This window comes from Salmo salar, chromosome ssa24 (assembly GCF_905237065.1).
Source record: "Salmo salar chromosome ssa24, Ssal_v3.1, whole genome shotgun sequence".
Lineage (NCBI taxonomy): Eukaryota > Metazoa > Chordata > Actinopteri > Salmoniformes > Salmonidae > Salmo > Salmo salar.
The window spans coordinates 30,015,001-30,031,114 of NC_059465.1; the positions used below are offsets into that span (position 1 = coordinate 30,015,001).

A 16,114-nucleotide genomic window follows, 5' to 3' on the forward strand; every position below is an offset into this window, starting at 1 on the left:
GTCTTACAATGCATTATAATTGCATCATAATGCATGACATGGATGATTTTCTTACTCACATATTAAACTATGAAGTAGTAGAAGTAACTATTTTTAAAGGGCCTGTCCTTCCTAATATGTCTCACATCTTAGCTTGCACACCAGACACTTTATACGCTGTGGCAATAGCCCGAGGAGGAGGTTAGGCCTACATCTTCATCAACACAATGTGATCCCGTTAAAGTGATGAGTCAGACCTGTGATTTCGCCTCTCTACATCTATGTACAGGGGCTTTCCTAATCCCCTACATTGTCATGGCGATTTTTGGAGGGGTGCCACTCTTTTACATGGAACTGGCACTGGGACAGTTCCACAGAACTGGTGCCATATCCATATGGAAACACATATGCCCCATCTTCAAAGGTAGGACTGGCATCATCTACCTTCATACACAACCCACCTCACAACTGACTGACCCCACACTAGTGCACATCTTTACGTTACCTGCATACTACACATCTTCTTATCACGTTCACGTGGTGACCCTTACTGTTGTCAATTCAACAGTGTATTTATAGCACAAGGTGACTGTGGAAAAATTTGTAAAGTGGGTCAATTGAAGTACAGCACAATTACATTTACACTAGGCCTACTACAAAGTAATTGGTCATTTCAAAATGGCATAATAGGCCTATTTACACTGAGGCACAGACCTCTACTCTCTGATGGCATTGATCCATCTGTCCATGGTTTCAGGCATTGGGTATGCGATCTGTGTTATCTCGCTCTACGTCTCCTTCTACTACAACACCATCATCGCCTGGGCACTCTTCTACTTCTACTCATCCTTCGCCAGCGTCCTGCCCTGGACCAACTGTGACAATGCCTGGAACACTGAAAACTGTACCAACTACTTCCTGAAAGACAACGTGACCTGGAATAACTACTCCAGGTCACCTGCTGAGGAATTTTACACGTAAGTGCATGTAAGTGGCAGACAGCACGGTGAAATACTGTTACCATGATCTCCAAAAGCCACGTCAATGGGTTGACATCATTATCATTTCATTGCATTAAAATGTTTCGACATATTTAATGCAATCTTTTACATTTCACAATAGTGCATTGCTTACAAGTGTTGAAACATGCTGTGATTATGTAAAGCTATATAGAAAACAGGAAATGAACTTAGCACACTGCAAGAAGAACTGGTGCTCTATTTAGCTAACCAATGATAGTTCAATGGCTCGCTTACACAGATGTAGGATCTTCATTTGAGCCAATTTGCTACAGCAGGAGAATAATCCTGCAGCAACAGGATGTGAATTATTATGTGGATTATAATTCATGGATATTTTTGTAGGGTTTGGTAAATTAAGTCTGAAATTTCAAAGTCGAAAATGAAAAGCCTTTTTAAACCTCAAATACACTACAAATGTTACATTTCCTCCTGCAACAGGGTGATCAAATTAAGATCCTACATCTGTATTATATGGCCCTCAAAATGATCTATATCGAACCACAAAGCAGCCTTAGTTTTAGCAGTGTATGTAGGCTGAGGCTTACAGGCAAAGGAAGTACATGTAAACAACTCATATATTGTTCCACCTTAGGAGGAATGTTCTGGAAATCCACAAGTCCGATGGGCTACGTAACGTGGGGGGTGTTCGCTGGCAGCTGATGCTCTGCCTCTTCCTCATCTTCACTATCGTTTACTTCAGTCTCTGGAAGGGAGTGAAGACATCAGGGAAGGTAACAAGTCCAAGCCACTCTTCCAGGAAAGGGGTGTCAGTGTGTGGGGGCAATTACCGGAGCATATTATAGCAAAACGGTGGTGGTTAGTATCAGGTCATTCGACCCAAAGGCAAACACACTGGCCACAGAGAGATATTTCAGTTGGGGATGTCCAAAGACTAGGGTCATTACAATACCATGTCCAGTGTGATTCACAAGGCTATAATCTCAATTTCTCTTCCCTTCTCATCTCTCTCTCTCTCTCTCTGTCTGCTGCTTTTCCCGTCCCGTGCCAGGTAGTGTGGGTGACAGCCACCTTGCCCTATGTGGTGCTCTTCATCCTGTTGATCCGTGGTGCCACCCTACCAGGTGCATGGAAGGGAGTGGTCTTCTACCTCCAGCCCAAGTGGGAGAAACTCTTCGAGACCAGTGTGAGTTATGATAAGATTCCACATGATCACATCAATTTCATATGATCATCTGTTTCGAGCCGGAAACACTGTCAAACAGCTTGAATAATTTTTCATAATTGTCTGATAATTTTGGTACCAAATGGGAGTTGGTATAGTAGACTGAGCGGGCAAATATTTGGCATGGGATGTTAGAATGATGTCACTATTTGGTTGTACAGACGCAGTAGTTTTTCTTGCACGTCACAGCACAGCATTTTGCACCCGCCTGTGTCAAAATCCATCAAAGAAAGGAAGTGCACAGCAGTGGTCAAACACAGTCAATCCCATACAAAATAATGTAATTTCCCTGGTGATGAAGAGGATGTGTGGCATTTGTTATTTGAATTCAATGCAGTAAAATGTTTTTCCCCAGGCGATTTTGACCCAGACGAGTGCAGTATGCTGTGCTGTGATGCGCGGCACAACAAATACTGCATCTGTAAACTTGCCTTTCTGGTGATGGGGATGGCAGCCTGAGTTCATTGCAACCAGTATATTGGGAACAGTCTATCATATGTCCTTTAATTTCTAGTGTCTGATGGTCCAGTGCTGTGTTGTTGGCTCAGCATGAGTGAGCGCTTTGGTTCAAGGGAATAATGATGAGATGAGATGCATAAATAAGCCACAGCATGTGATAATGAGATGCGTAATTGGTTTAGATGTTTTTTACATTAACAAAGCCCCCCCCTCCATTCTCTCGCAATCACACATACACTTTCTCTTTTCGTCCTCCTCTCCCTCTCCAAATGCATGCTCCTCTTCAGATCACTCAGTACAGCTGTGAAATAGGATCTGTATGAGGCTATCATTCAGCACAACTGTCATTGGACACAACAGGTCACAGAAATCCATCGGAAAATACAGAAAATTACAATTTTGGAATTCAATTCAATGAACACCCTTTAATTTGTGCTTACGCTGCAGGTATAATGCATTATGATGTGCAATGCATTACAAGACTTGACATCAGCATGTATGACCCACTTTATAATATCTTATTATTATCCCGACTACAAAACATCAAAATGTGCATAGACGTAAATGTGCATACATGCTAATAAAAAGTAATATATTATTATGTGCAGACTTTAATTTGAAGTGTTACATGGTATTTATTAGGTATTCAGCAAGAAACACTGTGCTTGATTTGATTTGATATGATTTGATGCTTGGATGGAATCAGCTGTCTGAAACGGAACAATTTTAAAATGAGAACATACATTTACATTTACGTCATTTAGCAGACGCTCTTATCCAGAGCGACTTACAAATTGGTGCATTCACCTTATAATATCCAGTGGAACAACCACTTTACAATAGTGCATCTAAATCTTTTAAGGGGGGGGTTAGAAGGATTACTTTATCCTATCCTAGGTATTCCTTGAAGAGGTGGGGTTTCAGGTGTCTCCGGAAGGTGGTGATTGACTCCGCTGTCCTGGCGTCGTGAGGGAGCTTGTTCCACCATTGCATAGCATTTAAATCTCTAGAATAGCAGATGATTATCACAGACAGACAGGCAGGCAGGCAGGCCTGGCCTCAAAGACATAACCTTAACACCTAACCCTAACCTAGCCTAGCTAATGTTAGCCACCTAGCCACCTAGTCAGGCACGTGCACAGATAGAGCCATAGGGATGTTGGAGCGCCTGCCCTTTTGCCCTCCTATGAAAAATCTGCCCTTTTGATTGGTGGCCTTGTAATTGTAAATGCAACAAATTGCCCATCAAATTAGATAATTCCTCTATAAACTCATAAATCTAGAAAAAAGTCCCCTCCTCTGCCCTTCTGTCACTGTGAATGCAGAGCAATGCGCTAATGCACTTGTCCCATTGGCGCATCCCCCCCCGAGCATCCCATTGGTTCCTTCATGAACACCCCCTTCGAGCACGACATCCTCATGCTTGTGTGACACATTAGATAATCTGGATTTCCCCTGATTTTCTATGCAATTAAAATGGGGGTCAAAAGGGAAATAAAAGTGTTATCTACATTTACATCTACATATCTACAACTACATTTCTCACTCTACAATAAAGACCTGATTGGTGGAGGGCTGCAGAGGGCTGGAAGATTCTCCCAGCTCCAAAGAGGAACTCTGGAGCTCTGTCAGAGTGACCATCTGGTTCTTGGTCACCTCCCTGATCAAGGCCCTTCTCCCCCGATTGCTCAGTTTGGTCGGGCTGCCAGCTCTCTTGTGTGTAGAATGATGGGATTTGTATTTATTTAATCCATTTTAGAATAAGGCTGTAACGTAACAAAATGTGAAAAAAGCGAAGGGGTCTGAATACTTTCTGAATGCACTGTATATGCACTACTGGTCAAACGTTTTTGAACACCTACTCATTCAAGGGTTTTACTTTATTTTTACTATTTTCTACATTGTAGAATAATAGTGAAGACATCAAAACTATGAAATAATACATATGGACTCATGTAGTAACCAAAAAAGTGTTAATAAAATATAAATATATTTTATATTTGAGATTTTTCAAATAGCCACCCTTTGCCTTGATGACAGCTTTGCACACACTTGACATTCTCTCAACCAGCTTCATGAGGTAGTCACCTGCAATGCATTTAAATTAATAGGTGTTCCTTCTTAAAAGTTAATTTGTGGAATTTCTTTCCTTCTTAATGCGTTTGAGTCAATCAGTTGTGTTGTAACAAGGTAGAGGTGGTATACAGAAGATAGCCCTTCTTGGTAAAAGACCAAGTCCATATTATGGCAAGAACAGCTCAAATAAGCAATGAGAAACGACAGTCCATCATTACTTTAAGACATGAAGGTCAGTCAATAAGGAACATTTCAATAACTTTTAAAGTTTCTTCAAGTGCAGTCGCAAAAACCATCAAGCGCTATGATGAAACTGACTCTCATGAGGACCGCCACAGGAAAGGAAGACCCAGAGTTACCTCTGCTGCAGAGGATAAGTTCATTAGAGTTACCAGCCTTAGAAATTGCAGCCCAAATAAATGCTTCACAGAGTTCAAGTAACAGACACATCTCAACATAAACTGTTCAGAGGAGACTGTGTGAATCAGGCCTTCGTGGTCGAATTGCTGCAAAGAAACCACTACTAAAGGATACCTATAATACCAAGAGACTTACTTGGGCCAAGAAACACGAGCAATGGACATTAGACTGGTGGAAATTTGTTCTTTGGTCTGGAGTCCAAATTGGAGTGTGGGTGAACGGATGATCTCCGCATGTGTGGTTCCCATGTGTGGTCTGGAGGAGGAGGTGTGATGGTGTGGGGGTGCTTTGCTGGTGACACTGTCTGGGATTTATTTAGAACTCTATCCCATCTGGTTTGGGCTTAGTGGGACTATCATTTGTTTTTCAACAGGACAATGACCCAACACACCTCCAGGCTGTGTAAGGGCTATTTTACCAAGAAGGAGAGTGATGGAGTGCTGCATCAGATGACCTGGCCTCCACAATCTTCTGACCTCAACCAAATGGAGATGGTTTGGGATGAGTCGGACCGCAGAGTGAAGGAAAAGCAGCCAACAAGTGCTCAGCGTATGTGGGAACTCCTTCAAATCTGTTGGAAAATCATTCCAGGTGGATCTGGTTGAGAGAATGCGAAGAGCTTCCAAAGCTGTCATCAAGGCAAATGGTGGCTATTTGAAGAATCTCAAATATAACATATATTTAGATTTGTTGAACACTTTTTTGGTTACTACATGATTCCATATGTATTATTTCATATTTTGGATTATTCTACAATATAGAAAATAGTAAAAATAAAGAAAAACCCATGAATGAGTTTGACTGGTACTGTATACACTGAACAAAAATATTAATGTCACATGTAAAGTTCTGGTCCCATGTTTCATGAGCTGAAATAGAAGATTCCAGAAATTTCCCATATGCACAAAAATATAATTTATGTCAAATTTTGTGCACAATTTTGTTTACATCCCTGTTAGTGAGCATTTCTCCTTTGCCAAGATAATCCATCCACCTGACTGTTGTGGCATATCAAGAAGCTGATTCAACAGCATGATCATTACACAGGTGCACCTTGTGCTGGGGACAATAAAAGTCCACTCTAAAATGTCCAGTTTTGTCACAACACAATACCACAGTTGTCTCAAGTTTTGAGGGAGCATGCAAATGGAATGCTGACTGCAGGAATGTCCACCAGAGCTGTTGCAAGAGAATTGAATGTTAATTTCTCTACCATAAGCCGTCTCCAACATCGTTTTAGAGAATTTGGCAGTACCTCAACCAGCCTCACAACTGCAGACCACGTGTATAGCGTCGTGTGGGCGAGCGGTTTGCTGATGTCAACGTTGTGAACAGAGTGCCCCATGGTGGCGGTGGGTTTATGGTATGGGCAGGCATAAGCTACAGACAACAAACACAATTGCATTTTATTCATGGCAATTTTAACTCACAGAGATGCCGCGACAAGATCCTGAGGTCCACTGTCATACCATTCATCCACCGCCATTCATCTCATGTTTCAGCATGATAATGCATGGCCCCATGTCACAAGGATCTGTACACAATTCCTTGAAGCTGTTCTTACATGGCCTGCAAATTAACCAGACATGTCACCCATTGAGCATATCCCGCCAATATCCAACAACTTTGCACAGCCATTGAACATTGAAGAGGATTGGGACAACATTCCACAGGCCACAATCAACAACCTAATCAACTCTATGCGACGGAGATGTGTCGCGCTACATCGATTCTGGTCCATGCTAGCTCCATTGCTTCCCACAGTTGTGTCAAGTTGGCTGAATGTCCTTTGGGTGGTGGACCATTCTTGATACACACAGGAAACTCTTGAGTGTGGAAAACCCAGCAGCTCTTGACACAAACCGGTGCGCCTGGCACCTACTACCATACCCCATTCAAAGGCACTTAAATATTTTGTCTTGCCCATTCACCCTCTGAATGGCACACACACAATCCATGTCTCAATTGTCTCAAGGCTTAAAAAGCATTTTTTAACCTGTCTCCTCCCCTTCATATGTACTGATTGAAGGGGATTTAACAAGTGACATCAATAAGGGATCATAGCTTTCACCTGGATTCACCTGGTCGGTCTATGACATGGAAAGAGCAGGTATCCTTAATGTTTTTTACACTCAGTGTATTTGGGGGGGGGGTGCCCTTTTTTCACTTTAAGCACTTGCTCCACAAAAGGTCTGTGCACGGGCCTGCACCTAGCTAACGTTAGCCACAACAAATTGGAATTAGTTATATATCATACATATTGCAAATTCGTAACATGTTGTATGAAATTCAGTACTTAAAATATCATACGAAATGGATGATGGGCGTCCACAAATGAATACATACCATATGAAAAGTAACATATCATACTAAATGTTCATTTACTATGTTTAGTCGATCCCTGAGTCGAGGTTGGACAGGCAGGCAGGCAGGCAGGCAGACAGACAGACAGACAGACAGACAGACAGACAGACAGACAGACAGACAGACAGACAGACAGACAGACAGACAGACAGACAGACAGACAGACAGACAGACAGACAGACAGACAGACAGACAGACAGACAGACAGACAGACAGACGGGAACAGTTATGCTTCAGTAGCTTGATACAGGTCTTTATTCTGTCGAGTCATGCACAGAGACTATACAGGTCAAATCACCAAGTCTGATATTATGAAAGTGCAGGAGACTATACAGGTCAAATCACCAAGTCTGATATTATGAAAGTGCAGGTACATTTCCTAAGTGCTTATTTAGTGAATATGGTGAGATAGAATCCCACAGGTTGGGTCATGTGAGTGTAATTCATCTCCATGTGTTTTGTAGGTGTGGGTAGATGCTGCGGCTCAGATCTTCTTCTCCCTGGGGCCGGGCTTTGGGGTGCTCCTTGCCCTCTCCAGCTACAACCCCTTCACCAACAACTGTTATCGGTAAGAGCTGATACTAAAACTCCTTTGAATAATAGTAAATACACACTTCTGATTATCCATTTTTATAGAAGTAACTTTTTTTTAAAAGGTATGCAATTTGGCAGAGGTTTTATCCCAAACGATTTGGCTCAATTATGCACAACTCTTTGTGATAACCTTCATGAAAAAGCATTAAATTAATTAACTATTTATAAACTATTATTAAATAACTGTAATTATTTGGTAGCATTTAGAAACATATAGCCTAAGCCTTATTAACATTCATATTCATAAGCATTTAAAATATATAAACCACTTATAAACATGTATAATGGATTATTCATTTAAATGTATTATAAAGTGTTACTCAATCTTTTGGGTCATTTGCACACAACACACCTGGAGAAATGGGAGACTTTGATAAATTAAGCTACAATATATCTGCCTGTATTCACATATGCCATTTAGTAGACGCTTATATTCGAAGCTACTTACACTAAGGGGGGCCCCAGTTGGAATCAAACCCACAAACCTTCCATTGCTAGCACCATACCAACTGAGCCACACCTGTGAGAGCATATGAAACTGTGAACCACATCAATCAATCAATCACTTCCAAACAAAAAGTAAATCCCAGTATGACTTAGAGGAGGTAAACTTGTCCAGGGAGGAAAAGGAAGTTGCTCCTCCTCCTGAATGCCCCACACACCAGTGAGGTAGGTAGAAGTGAGGCTGGATCTCCACAATAGCGTTTCCAATCTCTCTCACAAAAGGCCGTCATGCATTGACATCCAGTGACAAAAACATGTGTCTCGGGCAGGCTAACTATATCTCTCACTTTTATACACATCAGCCCAATGTAGGAGGGGAGGGAGGAAGCACCGGCCATTCACAGGGATTTATTTACGATGTGTTGAATAGATAGTCTTAAACGGATGTCCCACAGCAACTCTTTAAGAATGTAATTCTAATTAGAAAGAGGGAGTGGTGAGTCCAGCGTGGTGGGAGATGAATGGGTGACGGGGCTCACCTGAAGGAGAAATTGAATTGTAAGCTCCATGTCAGACGGCTGGCGTGGACGTGGTTAATGTGGTTAGTAGTGTAACAGTGGTACAGGTGAAGAAACAGTGGCACTGCTGCTTCTCAGAGACATTCATGAATCACACAGAATGTGAATGGACTTACTCTTGCTGACAGGGTTATCCTAATGAAAAGAAAGTGAATGCCCACCCCATAGAAATTAAAAATGGCATTTAGAATACTGTGTATCTCAATGGTCCACTGTCTATGTTTGCTTGCTGGCTAGCGAGCTTGGTCAAGAACATGTCTCACAAAGGTAATCCATTTTGGGGACAGTTGCCACATTTACAAAATCCCAATGTAACAACTGTTCACAACCAAACCAGAGTAAGGTATATGAATGACAATACTTGAGATTATCAGACAGGCACCATGTTTGCCTCTGTGTTGTGACGCTGTAGTGACGCCATAGTGACCAGCCTGGTGAACTGCCTGACCAGCTTCATGTCTGGGTTTGTGATCTTCACTATGCTGGGGTACATGGCAGAGAAGAGAAATGTGAATGTGGAGGATGTGGCCAGAGACAAAGGTATGTGGCCAAAACTCTCCAACTCTCTAAAACCACTTAAAAAGTTTCTCCAATACCTGTTTTTTGTGTATTTATATGTTTTTTATACACTGCTGTAACTGACTGTACATGTTCAATAAGAATGTATTTCTATATCTACAACAAGAATAGGACATTGCAGCTTTGAGATTGTTCTCAACCTGGGATTTACCCCCCCACCCCCCACCCCCCAGGTCCGAGCCTACTCTTCATCACATATCCAGAGGCCATAGCCAACATGACAGGATCAACGTTCTTCGCCATTATCTTCTTCGTGATGATGATCACTCTTGGGCTTGACAGCACGGTATGAAGACTTGCCTAATTTGATGTATCAGATTATCTCTAAATTAAGTGATCTTTAATTGTTTTATGTAATCACTCTCATTGACGTGGCCCGCTCTAATTTCTGTCTAAGTTCGGAGGACTGGAGGCTATCATTACTGCTGTGATGGATGAATACCCTGAATACCTGGCGCACAGACGGGAGCTGTTTGTACTGGGCTTGGTCGTTGTGTGCTTTTTGGGCTCCCTCAGCACTCTTACCAATGTAAATAAGAATTTAGCACTTTGAAGACAGACTACAACAGGTTAAGAATTTTTTTTTTTAGGGCACTTGAGGACTAGGATGTGGAAGTGGCTGATGCTACAGTTGTCATTTCAAGATGGCACTGTAGACAGGCTAAATAATAGAATATAAATTAATAGTAAATTAACAATCCGTTCTATTTTGAGTAACTTGATTAGAATGATACATTTGCCACATGAGTGACAAGCATGTGTTTCTCTCAGGGTGGGGCCTATGTGGTGAAACTGCTGGAGGAATTTGGGGTGGGTTCCTCCATCATTGCTGTTGGTTTTCTTGAGGCCATCGCCGTTTCCTGGTTCTATGGTAAGAATGGTGAACTAATGGTGATATTACAGTTTACGCTTCCTATACTCCTACTAGTATCTTGCATTAGAAAGACATTTTAATTCATACTGCCTCATTTATACTGCAGGTATCCCAGTGTTTAAGAGCATTGGGTCAGTAACAAAACGGTCGCTGGTTCAAATCCCCGATCTGGTGAAAAATCTGACCATGTGCCCTTGAGCAAGACACTTAACCCTAATTACTACTGTAAATTGCTCTGGATAAGAGTGTCTGCTAAAATAACTAACATGTAAATCCATATTTTGTTGTGGTTGTAAAAGCTGAAGAAATGCATTATGCATCCTGCTAACAATGCATTTTTCAGATTGCACATGACAAAGTTATTTTTAGAGTCATTTTTTCAAGTTGTTGTCATAGTGTTGTTTAACCCTCTCTCTTCAATTTTCATTTGTTTCAGGTATCACAAGATTCAGCAATGACATTAAATCCATGTTAGGCTATTATCCGGGATTATTCTGGAAGGTGTGCTGGGTGGCTATTAGTCCTGCATTTCTAGCGGTAAGCACAACCGTAGGGCAACCAACCGATAAGATTAGAAATTATGCAATATATTGTACAATGAACTACTGGATTCACATTAAAGCAAGCATTGTCATCATACTGCAACAATTAAAACTGATTTAACATTGTTAGCCATCCATTAGTTCACAAATCTGACTCAATCTGATTGACCTACAGCTCCCTATCAGTTTTTTGTAAACCTCTCCAAGATCTCAAACGTCAAATCTTCCACATGGCCCTTTTGGGTAACTTGCCCTAACATGCCAATGGTCATGGCAGGTTAAATGACATGGGTGGATGGTTAGTGTAGGATCAGATGTGCTAACATTTCATTTGGACTTCGCCAGAGACAGTATGGTTACACTTTGCTTAAATGTATAATGCTTTATAACTTGTAATAAGCATGTATGAGTCTTTAAAGTGGCTTAAAATACAGCTTGTAAAATGCTATGTCTCTAAGGACTATCATAATTTCAACTGACTCAAAATGGTTGTTATTTAATCAGGCTTATTTTGAGTTGATTATAAGACATTATAATAGGGTCATAAATGCTCATGGCAAGAATTACAATGTATTATAACTACAGCCTTCCCTGTGGCTCAGTTAGTAGAGCATGGTGTTTGCAACGCCAGCATGGTGTGTGCAACGCCAGCATGGTGTGTGCAACGCCAGGGTTGTGGGTTCGATTCCCACCGGGGCCAGTACAAAAAAAAAAAAAAATGTATGAAATGTATGTATTCACTACTGTAAGTTGCTCTGGATAAGAGCGTCTGCTAAATGACGAAAATGTAAAATGTACACCATAATGGGTTATACCTGCAGAATTTAAGCATTTCAGCATAGAACCCTTCACCTTCAATTATTCAATCTGAAGTAGGGGACACACATCTCCCTCCTGCATCAATGTCTTATCCAAATCTCCTTTTCTCCTGTTTATATTCTACAATATTTTCCCTGTAAATGTACATTTCATTCACCTGCATACATCTCCTTTAATCTCTCTTAGCCTTCCGCTGCTGAAAGAGCTGACATTTTCATCGAGCTTGCTTCCTTTACTATTCTCCCTTTTTTGTATGGGCTAAATTGTTTCTGCCCTCATCTCCCTAGATGGTCTGTGATCATCTCACAAAATAAAGAGAAACATTTGTAGAGGCACAACGGGCATCTAATAGGGCGCATGCCATTGTCACATGTGAATTCTAATTGAGAAAAATATGAGTGTGGCGTGTGAGACTTTACTGTTTGTCTTTGTCTCTCTGCTTTCACAGTATATAATAGTGAGCTCCCTGCTCAAGCCTGCGCCCCTCCAACTCTTTGACTACAAGTACCCAGACTGGAGCATTACGGTGGGCTACATCATCGGTGCCTCGTCCTTCATGTGGATCCCCATCTATATGGTCTACAAGCTGGTGTGGACCCCCGGATCACTGAAACAGGTCAGGCCCTCTAATGCAGCGATTCTCAACTGGTGGGTCGCAACCTGGGACGTTTGTTTTTTTACAACAAAAAATACTCCAGTCTGAACTTAAACGACTTAAACCAGGTAGAAAGTATGTAGAAATTAGTGGAGGCTGTTGAGGGGAGGACGGCTCATAATAAAGGCTGGAATGGAGTAAATGAAATGGCATCAAACAAATGGAAACCATGTGTTTGATGTATTTGATACCATTCCACTGATACTGCCCCACTTAAGGTGCCACCAACCTCCTGTGGTAGAAATGATAATGAACTTACATTTTTAAACATCTCTGAAATGTTTTTCTTCAATCACAGTATTTTCAATATAGAGCTATTAGCAGCGCTATTTTGGTTGACTTTGTGTCTCAAACCAGTGAGTTTATTAACATTCTTCATCAAGAATATGGACAAAATGTTATTATTGACGTCGAAAGAAGTTGGAATGTTGTTCCCTTGTCATATAATTGCTACATTTACTACATTACAAATAGTTTCGCAAATTGTATTTTGGCGATTCTTTTCGCAATGCCAATATTGGGTCGCGACTGAGACAACCTGGTTCAGTTTGGGTGCCGAGAGTAAACCAGCTGAGAAGCACTGCTCTAATGGAATCTACAAGACTTGATACAGCCTGGTGTTGTACAGTTGAAGTTGGAAGTTTACATACACCTTAGCCAAATACATTTAAACTCAGTTTTTCACAATTCCTGACATTTAATCCTAGTAAGAATTCCCTGTCTTAGGTCAGTTAGGATCACCACTTTATTTTAAGAATGTGAAATGTCAGAATGACATCTTTCATTACATTCCCAGTGGATCAGAAGTTTACATATACTCAATTAGTATTTGGTAGCATTGCCTTTAAATTGTTTAACTTGGGTCAAACGTTTTGGGTAGACTTCCACAAGCTTCCCACAATAAGTTGGTGAATTTTGGCCCATTCCTCCTGACAGAGCTGGTGTAACTGAGTCAGGCTTGTAGGCCTCCTTGCTCACACACGCTTTTTCAGTTCTGCCCACACATGTTCTATAGGATTGAGGTCAGGGCTTTGTGATGGCCACTCCAATATCTTGTCTTTGTTGTCCTTAAGCCATTTTGACACAACTTTGGAAGTATGCTTGGGGTCATTGTCCATTTGGAAGACCCATTTGCGACCAAGCTATAACTTCCTGACTGATGTCTTGAGATGTTGATTCAAAATATCCACATCATTTTCCTACCTCATGATGCCATCAATTTTGTGAAGTGCACCAGACCATCCTGCAGCAAAGCACCCCCACAACATGATGCAGCCACCCCCCTGCTTCACGGTTGGGATGGTGCTCTTACGCTTGCAAGCCTCCCCCTTTTTTCTCCAAACATAACGATGGTCATTATGGCCAAACAGTTCTATTTTTGTTTCATCAGACCAGAGGACATTTCTCCAAAAAGTACAATCTTTGTCCCCATGTGCAGTTGCAAACCGTAGTCTGGCTTTTTTATGGCGGTTTTGGAGCGGTGTCTTTTTCCTTGCCGAGCGGCCTTTCAGGTTATGTCTATATAGGACTCGTTTTACTGTGGATATAGATACTTTTGTACTTGTTTCCTCCAGCATCTTCACAAGGTCCTTTGCTGTTGTTCTGGGATGGATTTGCACCAAAGTACGTTCATCTCTAGGAGACAGAATCCGTCTCCTTCCTGAGTGGTATGACGGCTGCGTGGTCCCATGGTGTTTATACTTGCGTACTATTGTTTGTACAGATGAGCATTGTACCTTCAGGCGTTTGGAAATTGCTCCCAAGGATGAACCAGACTTGTGGAGGTCTACAATTTTTTTTCTAAGGTCTTGGCTGATTTCTTTTGATTTTCCGATGATGTCAAGCAAAGAGGCACTGAGTTTGAAGGTTGGCCTTGAAATACATCCACAGGTACACCTCCAGCCTATCAGAAGCTTCTAAAGCCATGACATCATTTTCTGGAATTTTCCAAGCTGTTTAAAGGCACAGTCAACTTAGTGTATGTAAACTTCTGACCCACTAGAATTGTGATACAGTGAATTATAAGTGAAATAATGTGTCTGTAAACAATTGTTGGAAAAATTACTTGTGTCATGCATAAAGTAGATGTCCTAACCGACTTGCCAAAACTATTGTTTGTTAACAAGAAATTTGTGGAGTGGTTGAAAAACAAGTTTTACTGACTCCAACCTAAGTGTATGTAAACTTCTGACTTCAACTGTATGTACAGTCATGCACTGTGCTGGCTATTGACAAGACATAGATGAGTACTGTGTAATTTGTGGTCCTAAAAGCAGCATTTATCTTATATACTGTATACAGTATCAATATGTGATAAGTGGATGACACATGGTTTAACTATCTCTTGTTCCACATCCTTGGTGTCTACCTGTTGTTGTCCCCAGCGCCTAGCTGTTTGTCTGAGACCTGAGAGGACCATTATGCCAGAGATCCACACAGACTCCCTCAACATGAGTACTGTTCCATAGAAGCACCCACGTTGCCAAGAACCCAGCCAGGCACATTATGTTGCTACCAACAGACTCCTGAACGAGGGCCAAATCAGCAGACAGATCAATCTCATGGAGCGTTCAACAAATATTTTTTTCTGTAGCTCAATGAGTACAATAAACACAAATAGTGTGTTAGTACATCTGTAGATGCTCTACAGAATATCTACAGACTATCGGTAACATTTCAACTAACTATCTACTAATCCTAACCCTAACCTTAACCCTTATCCTAACCCTAGCTCTAACTCTAACCTTCACCCTTACCCTAACCCTAACCCTTATTCTAAACCTTACCCTAACTGTAACCTTAGCAAGCAGTTGCTTATCAACAGATAGTTTGTTGATAGCATGACTATCCAAATAAAGTGTAACAGGGGACTTTAATGTAAATAGAATAAAATGAAATATGAATGAATATTCAGTCTGAAAGCATCCGTAAAATACAGTTTATTTTGGACAGAAAATGTAGGACTGATCCCAAGACAGGTTTGTTTCTACAGCTTGAGACAACCACACAATCACAAAGAGCATCTCACTAAGACTATCATAATAAGATTTGGTTGTAAGACTGAAGGACACAATGCAGTCACTTCTCATCAATGACTTATTTTTGCTAGGTTATTATTAAGAGTTCAAAAACATGACCCAGTCACATTAAATTACCATTGTATTTTTTTTATTTTTTATGGCGTACCCTTTTAAGCAACCACAGTGAGAAGCAGTTTTGGAAAATATCTCATCAACATCCCAAAACATAAAACGCAGGGGATATTTTTGAAGAGTATTGGTTCAATAAGATGAATAACCAAAAATATGTATTAATATACATGTGAATAACTGTTTTTCATACAGATAATGTAATTTGTTATGTGTGATAAGTAAAACAAGTTATACTGTGCGGCTGACAAATGGTTGATGTCTTAAACGTTTTTTCAATGGATTTTAACCAACAATAGTTCCTCGCCAACATGCAAGTTAAAAGGATTAGGCCTACCTCAAATAATGCAGTTAGCAGATGAGACCAAATAAGCTGC

The 16,114-nt window shown here is 41.0% G+C and overlaps 1 protein-coding gene across 1 annotated transcript in view; it reads left to right on the forward strand.

Moving 5' to 3' along the window:
- Window positions 1-15,284, forward strand: part of LOC106585675 (sodium-dependent serotonin transporter) — a 16,800-nt gene extending 1,516 nt beyond the window's left edge. The window contains exons 2-13 of the mRNA XM_014172139.2: window positions 269-403; window positions 737-956; window positions 1,594-1,732; window positions 2,011-2,145; window positions 7,968-8,071; window positions 9,532-9,659; window positions 9,872-9,984; window positions 10,096-10,227; window positions 10,470-10,569; window positions 11,009-11,109; window positions 12,382-12,549; window positions 14,973-15,284. Coding sequence (XP_014027614.1) covers window positions 269-403; window positions 737-956; window positions 1,594-1,732; window positions 2,011-2,145; window positions 7,968-8,071; window positions 9,532-9,659; window positions 9,872-9,984; window positions 10,096-10,227; window positions 10,470-10,569; window positions 11,009-11,109; window positions 12,382-12,549; window positions 14,973-15,056 — 1,559 coding nt within the window. The 3' untranslated portion in view covers window positions 15,057-15,284. The remainder of the gene's footprint in view (window positions 1-268; window positions 404-736; window positions 957-1,593; window positions 1,733-2,010; window positions 2,146-7,967; window positions 8,072-9,531; window positions 9,660-9,871; window positions 9,985-10,095; window positions 10,228-10,469; window positions 10,570-11,008; window positions 11,110-12,381; window positions 12,550-14,972) is intronic.
- The last annotated feature ends 830 nt before the right edge of the window (window positions 15,285-16,114 follow it).